Consider the following 7,640-nt stretch of genomic DNA (forward strand, 5'->3'; position numbering starts at 1 on the left):
CCGTGATGGGAGTGAAAGGTGGGATGTCAGAACCTGAGGAGGCCACAGCATTCTGCTGCTTCAACTGCCCAATAAGAGGAAAAACAAGCCTAGAAGCTGACCCACCTTCAGGACCTGGTCACTAAAGATATGGTAATAGCGTAAAATCAAGTCACACACAGCCTGTAACTCTAAAGCAGTAGTGTCAATATCAGTTGGCCTTTTCAGGTCCTCAGGGAGAGAGCATCTCATTCTGTCCAGAAAACAATCAGTGCACACATCCCACTTTCTGAGGTAATGTGAAACAGCGAACAGCTAATCATGCTGTCCCAAGAGGAAGCTTCTAGAATCAACACTGTGTTCACCAATAAACATCAAACGATAGGAACACTTGCAGGCAGGATCCCCAAGCCACAGGAACCAGCACAGTGATTTGGAGTCCAAAGCCAAAAACAGCCCACGGATTAGCTCCAGCAGAAAGATTAGCTGCCAAGGTCAGAGGAAGATGACGAAAGAAAACTCAGGGGGATAAAGAATCTCATTTTGTCTGATGAACATTTCATTAAGTTCTCTGAATTACTATTAAAACTTCAAGGCAATCCAAGGTTTCCCAGCAGATCACAACCATCCATGACTTGGAATGCAGAGGCAGATAGCAAAGAATAAATTTCATTTACACTTTGTGAATAAAAGAATTATATCTTACATGCTTCAGTTTCTCAGACATACAAATTTATTATTTTCAGCTGATAAGTTTACCATTGATACAATATACATTAGACCATAAATAGCAAAAGACAAAAATGATTAGGTAAAAAAGACCTTAAACTCTACCCACAAAAAAAAACGTGTGATGGGGACATGGGAATCTTTGAACAGTCATGTGTCTATGCGGGTGTGGTCACTCACATGGAGGCTGCCCGGAGGTTTGGACTGTCACAGAAGTGTGGGTGCCAGTCTTCCCTAACATCCTCAGATCTGTAAGCTTCTGAGAGCTGGCCTTGTTTTACATCACAGCAGAATTTAGATGCAGGAGGCAACCAGAAGATGAACTGCTTTTCCAGTTTGTGGGAGCTTAATTCAAAATCTATTTTGTGTTTTATTTCTAGTAAGAAAAGAAAATCAGAAATTCCTGCATTTTAGTGTAAGTAGTGCCTCAAAGTGCCCAGCAGCAAAATGGTCTACAGCCAGTAAGCACTCAGTGTGTTGTAGACTAGAGAAACTGCGGATGGTTGTGTGAGAGGGTAGTAGATAGACAGGTGGCTGCAGAGACAGCACAGCACACTGTGGCGAGCACTGCCTTCTCCCGCCATGCACAGATTTTACAGGATTATGTAAATGACTTGCTGAGACTTCTGGAGCATCCTTGGAGCGGCCTGTGGACACACTGATGCTGGGAGACCCCAACAGGCCTGAAGGAAGCGCGCCCACTGGGGCTTAGACCAACTGCTTTTGAAGCATCAAGTTCCTTTATTTTGACTGAGAGTGCCACTGGTCATGTTGTGCTGGTAGATTGCATGTGTGGTCTGAAACGGGCCCTGGAGGACTAGGTATGCAGGCATAGTTGATCACACAGAGGCCAAACTTTGCCTGACAAGATTTAAAATTTTTTAAAACTTTGTAGACCTAAAATTTTTCCCGAGTGTGCATGCTCTGGGTTATAGAAAATTAAGTACAGGAGTCAAGATAATAGCTACAATGTGTCTGGCTTTCTTTTCATAACACTGCCTAGAACATGGTTGTGTTGGGAATGATCAAATCCACATTTAAGACATATCAAAGGAGTGTCTTGTCACACAGAATGATTTTGAATGGAATCTTTTAAATAAAAGCCAATTCAATTTTTTTCTGCTGAAATTTATTTTGTATGTTGTATTTTACATATACATGGCTTTTATATGTAAAACTCTGCCTTGAGGGTTCACTAAATCAATGCATCCACACTTTTTCTTATCAGCAAATATCTACTAATGTTGTATAACTTATCACACAAATATAAATTAACATCAACCCCTTACTCTAACCCTAGAAAAACTGTGAGAAAGTAAGTTTCATTCATAGCTGAGGGGAAAATTAAGATTCTATTATGTAAAAGTGTAAAAGTTACTCCCAATGAAGACAAACTCACCTCTAGCTGAGGATTTGAAAGCTGAAATCCCAGCCCCCTGATGAGAACAACGAAGACAGCACAGTGCACACTCTAGAAATGCACTCAGAGCCAAATGAATGAGGGAGACAGATGTGTCCTGCACCACAGAACTAGAGTTATGCAGATGTCAATTCCAGGAATTGACAGTCTTGGGTGGAGGATGTAGGAAAGAGAAAAGATGGGGAAGGTTATATGGGTCCAAGAGGAAGGCCCAGAGATACTCCAAAACCAAACCAAACCAAACCAAACCAAACCAAACCAAACCAAACCAAAACCACATACTAATCAATAGTCAAACTATTCAGTACTGCCTTTGGTTCAATCAGTAATGAAATGCACAATCGAGGGGCCTCTGTTGACCAGTCTTCTTGCATAGACATCTAGACACAGCAAGCAAATCTAGAGGGCCAGGAAGCACGTGGGAGGTGGGGGTGAGGGTGGGGGAGGAGGGAAGTAGGTGCTCCTAGAAGGAGGAGGAGGAGGAGGAGGCGATGCTCTATCCAAGAACCTGGAAGTGATCTGCACTGGCACACACAAGAGTGAGTTCAATAGGAGTCAAATGTCCTGAAGGAGACTTCACTTTGATTTTAAAAACATCTTTCAGAAGTACAACCAAAACATCTTACCCAGCAGCTGCCCAAGGGCAATCCACACTCTACATCTACCACACCTGTCAGAATCAACTGTGGCAGTGTGAACGCACACCCACAAGTACAACCCAACCCTACGAAAGCACAGCGGGGAAGAGGAGGGCGCACCAAGAATCGGGGTTTAACAAGCTCCCAGGTGAGTCACACCAAGATGAAGGCTTCTGATGAGGCAATGCCCATGTCTCTGTGACCATGAGGCAGTGTGGGAAGATGACAGTTCCTTTATACTCCCAACTTTCCACTGCTTCCTTATTTTCAAAGTATTTGTTTTCCAATAGCCTCTAGCTTACTAATTAGCCATTATTTTTATCTCTAATATACGATCAGAACATTCCTCTCCACCGACTTTCAAACTAAAATAGGGGGAGTTGTTTTGTTTGTTTGTTTATGCATTGGAAGCAATCCACTATGGTGTGTCTGTCTGTCAGTCAGTCGGTCGGCCTATGTGTATAGATCTGTATTGCCAATTCCGAGTTAAACAATATCATACCAAGTTTGTAACCAATTGAACTATTTCATTTTGTAATTCAGGTTTCTTGGGTTCTAGTCATTCAACAATATTAAATGATTCTGTTCAAAGAGAATGTATCTGCTCTCTGTTACTGACAGTACCTTGCCTACTTGAGTAGTTCCTCTCCAGGTCATGCTGTAACAGTCTACCAGGAAATGATGGTGTCTCTCTGTTAAGCTTAAATTCAACCTGAAAAACAGTATTTAAGAATATATATTGATAGGGAGAAATTGACAGTCAGAGATAAACTTTATTATAAAATAACATATAAAATGTGCTTTTTAAAGAAGGATGACCCCAGAAGGGCCACACATTATATGATTCCATTCATATAATGGTTTAAATTCATTAAACCCATGGTTTAAAAATTCATAGACAGAAAGCATATTTGCAGTTTCCAAGGGCTTAAGATAAGTGAGGAACCGAAGCAACTGCTTAATGAAAATGAGAGTGTATGTGGACTGATGAAATAACCTAGGTCTAAACAGAGGAGATGCTCTTGCAACACTGTGAATGGACTTAATGCCCCTGAGGTGTAAACTTTAAAACAGGCTATATTGGAATTTGCATGGGAGGTGTAATTTTTTCCAAACTTACAATTAAAGTCAGTTACACAAGATCAGATTAAAATACTTCCAAACTCTCCACAAATATAATTGCCACAAATGCAATGACTGAAAGAATTATTTGCTCAATTAAAAAAAGAAACGCAAACAATAAAAGCTAACTGGAGCTCTTAATTTTTAAAAAATCCTTCACATGTCAAATTATAACATAATAAAATTGAGTATTTAAGAATCTTAACTCTTTTTAATAATTTTTCATGGCAGAACTGAAAAGCCCAAACCAGAATGACCTCCTAAAATTATTCATTAAAACCTTAAAAAATCCATCTTCAGAGACTTCCCAGGCTTCTCAATCACCCACCCTATCTCAGCAGCATTTGTACTGTATCAGCATGGACACATGTCTACACACTCGAGAGGATGGTATACAAAGGGTTTTGAAAACACAGCATTCCTACAGGTACATAATGGTAGAAAAGGACCCACCTGGCCAAGGCAGGTAGGAAAGTTTTATATACAGTCCATTATGCCTGATTCTAATAAATTCATTTTTCCATTAATTCAGCTATTATTGGAGATGATCAAACGATGAGGCCAGGGGAGTCACCCAAGGAAGGGTTGGCTATTTCCACATCCAAATGTAACTAATCAGCTATAGCCTGACAGTTAGCTGCCCCTTCCATTCCAACCTCCTACGGCCGCCGTTTAGTCTCTTCCTGCTGCTGTCTGTGAACTCTGGCCTTTATACTACAGAGTCCTTCCAGTGATGCCCAATGTTTGAGGGAACAACTGAACTGTGACAGTTGAGAAGGTACACATTCTTTAAAGGGAGAAGTGTATTGTGTACAGATAGCACAGGGAGGGGAGTGGGCGTGTGTGAGTGCTGAGGTGAGGCAGGAAAGAAAGAAAAAAAATTATATTTCAAAAACCAAATGAAAAGCCAGAGACTTTGGAAATTACCAGGATATTACAAGTAACTGGTCTGGGTGTAGAAAGTGGGTCCAATGGTTAGGACCACTGCTGCTCTTCCACCCGACCTGAGCTGGGTTCCTAGTCCCCATGACAGGTGTCACAACTGCCTGGAACACCACCTCCAGGGGATCTGACACCTTCCTCTGGCCTCCACAGAGACAGATGCATAGACACACACACACACACACACACACACACACAAATAAATAAATAAATAAGAATCTAACACTCGATATGTTATTAAAGCACTGTAACAACATTTCCTCATTTAGTTTTTCTTCTGATTTAAAATGAACCACAAAGTGAAATCCGCCTAAAATGTCTCGTTTTATCCTTCCAGAGATGCCACCATTAGAATGACACCATCGTTTTACCTATGTCTAAGAAATAAAAGCATTTCTCAATTAAATTATGCCATACAACCACTTTTAAGAAATACCTTCACCAGAAATGTTTAAATGTAAGGGGAAGGGCTCTTGGAATGGAATGACCTAAATTGATACAAGAGGGATGATTTGGCTTCATGAAAGTCGACAGAAAATAAAGTCAGCTTTACACTGAAGACCAAAATAGATACACTCAGCCCCCAGGTCAGAATCTATTTATAAAACATGCAACTATTTGTGTAGAATATCTGACCATTTATTTTCAACTTAGATACAAATCTGCTTAAATCTTACTTTGTTTTTGTCAGAAAGTGACGACGTTTGAATAACCAGATGAAGTCCACAGTTCACCTGAAATGTAGAAGTTAAATTATAAAATGTATTCTTAATGCACACACGCCATAGTATAAAGACATTATAAAAATTGGAACACAGACAAATATTCCATCTTTCTTTACTTTCCTGGTAAATGAACATTTTCTGAAGTCTAAGAATCAAGTAAAATCGAGTCTAAGAATCAAATGCTTTCATTGATTTATTTTTCAAAATGTCGGAGGCGCGGATTTCACCCACCTTGTACCTCAGGCTTTGGAGCCCCGACATTTCTCTTGCCAGTCAGGATGTCAGTGCTTGAATAAAGGAGATGGGAGTGTCTAAGAACAGGTTCCTTTCTCAATAGAAAAAAGAAAGTGGGTGGGGGATAACTAAAGGAATCCCAGGGTTTGCCTAGCAAACCAGCTCCACCTTCTGGGGAGCTCCGGCCCTGGGCAAGATTTTAAATTCCCATCATACAATATTCAAAAACTCTCAGAGTGCTTTGGACTAGCCCAGGAAACCCTAGCCTCAATGAGACAATAGCTTGAGTAGTCCGGGTCCCAGTAATGCAGCCCATCACCTAGGACAAAGACGCCAGTCAGAGAGGACAAGACTACTACTGGAAAAGGAACTAAAATCAGGAAGGCCCAACTCACGTTATTTGCAGCTCGGCCAGAAACGGAACGGTATTTTCCGGGAATCATGGCAGGAGACAATCCGGGATGTTCAATCCTCCTCCGAGGTAATCCTACAGCTAAGATTCAAAGAGACCAAAAAGGGTCATCTCCCAGGCAACCCGCTCAGGGGTTACCATAGAAACCATCATTTCCGGTCTGGTCCTCGCCCTAGATCTGTGGGCCGTCCGGGCGGCCAGCCTCGGGGAGTATTTGTGGGGCCCGGTGCGTCAGCACTTCCTCGTTCTGGATTTTTTTTTTTTTTTTTTTTTTTTCAGGCCACTTGAAAACAGCGGGAGGATCCGGAGGAGGATAAGACGAGGAAGAGGGAGGGCACATCGGTGGCTATGGCAACCATGACTTCCGGTCCTTTCCTCTTTAGGACCCGCCTCAACACTGCCCGCGGGAAGTTTGATTCCCTCTGCCGGCTGCTGCCTGTTTTCCTTGGAAAATCGCAAGGAAGAGATGGAGGAAGATGCCCATAACCTTCCCATTTAATTTCGCCCTTCCACTAAGCCGAGGCAAAGAAGGATACAGCCCGACCTGGAGACAGTGACGGAGAAGCCAGCTTTCCTGAGGCCCCTGCGGGCAGAGGAACCGAGTGCGCCTGACAGTCGACCTGTCAAAAAAACTGACTAAAGCTGTGACTCTACTCCTGAAGACAAGTCTTGCTAATAATCCCTTCCATTCCCTAAGCTTCTTTTGACTGATACTGGCTGCCTTCAAGTTCATGTTCCTGGCGAGCTAAACTTCCCGTCATCCCCTCAGTGCATACCTTTCTGCCCCCACCCCACCCCCAAATACTGATTACATTTGCCTTGCATCTGATTATCATTACTTGCTCTCTTAAAAACTCCCAAGCCCTCTTTGGGGCAATCAAGCTTCCTCCCTATTACCATTATGTGGATTAAACAGTGGCTCCATGACAGTGCAGAAGAAATGTTTAGTTCTAAATCTGAGAAAAGGTTGCCAAGAAGCCAAGTGGTCTGTAACTGACATTTTGGCTCTGAATTGTGAGACTTGTACAGAATGACAGGGCTGAAGGCAACCTTATTTCTCAACTAGTCCAAACCTATCCATTTTACGTGAGGAGACACATCCAAAAGTTAACGTCTTCAAGGGCCTGAAATTCTTGTGAAACCTCCAACCACCAGAACATTATTCTTTCTGTGATATTGACCTGCTTCCCACATCTGGGTGGATGCCTAAGAACCTTCCTTTAGTCATATTCTATCATCATTTGGAATGCAAACATGTAATTTTGGAATCAAAATTATGAACACAACTTACACATCTTTGCATGATTTTTGTCCTTTCCCTACCATCCTATTCTGTTTAACACCACTGTCCTAAGGAGTTCATACATGTAGTGCTGACCTATGGAGGAATTGGTTCCTCCATATTCCTCTCTTTCGAGACTGCTCAACTGTTCCAGGAA

The 7,640-nt window shown here is 42.0% G+C and overlaps 1 protein-coding gene across 5 annotated transcripts in view; it reads right to left on the reverse strand.

Moving 5' to 3' along the window:
- Nucleotides 1-6,516, reverse strand: part of Lrrc49 (leucine rich repeat containing 49) — a 120,535-nt gene extending 114,019 nt beyond the window's left edge. For 2 of the 5 annotated variants that reach the window (XM_021206168.2, XM_021206166.2), the window contains exons 1-3: nucleotides 5,787-5,901; nucleotides 5,508-5,564; nucleotides 3,391-3,478 (exon numbers count right to left, since the gene is read on the reverse strand). In XM_021206168.2, coding sequence (XP_021061827.1) covers nucleotides 3,391-3,478; nucleotides 5,508-5,564; nucleotides 5,787-5,816 — 175 coding nt within the window. In that variant the 5' untranslated portion in view covers nucleotides 5,817-5,901. Of the gene's footprint in view, nucleotides 1-3,390; nucleotides 3,479-5,507; nucleotides 5,565-5,786; nucleotides 5,902-6,184 lie in introns of those variants that run through there. The other 3 variants (XM_021206167.1, XM_021206165.1, XM_029543523.1) reach the window with 2 other exon arrangements.
- Between the last annotated feature and the right edge of the window lie 1,124 nt (nucleotides 6,517-7,640).

This window comes from Mus pahari, chromosome 10 (assembly GCF_900095145.1).
Source record: "Mus pahari chromosome 10, PAHARI_EIJ_v1.1, whole genome shotgun sequence".
Lineage (NCBI taxonomy): Eukaryota > Metazoa > Chordata > Mammalia > Rodentia > Muridae > Mus > Mus pahari.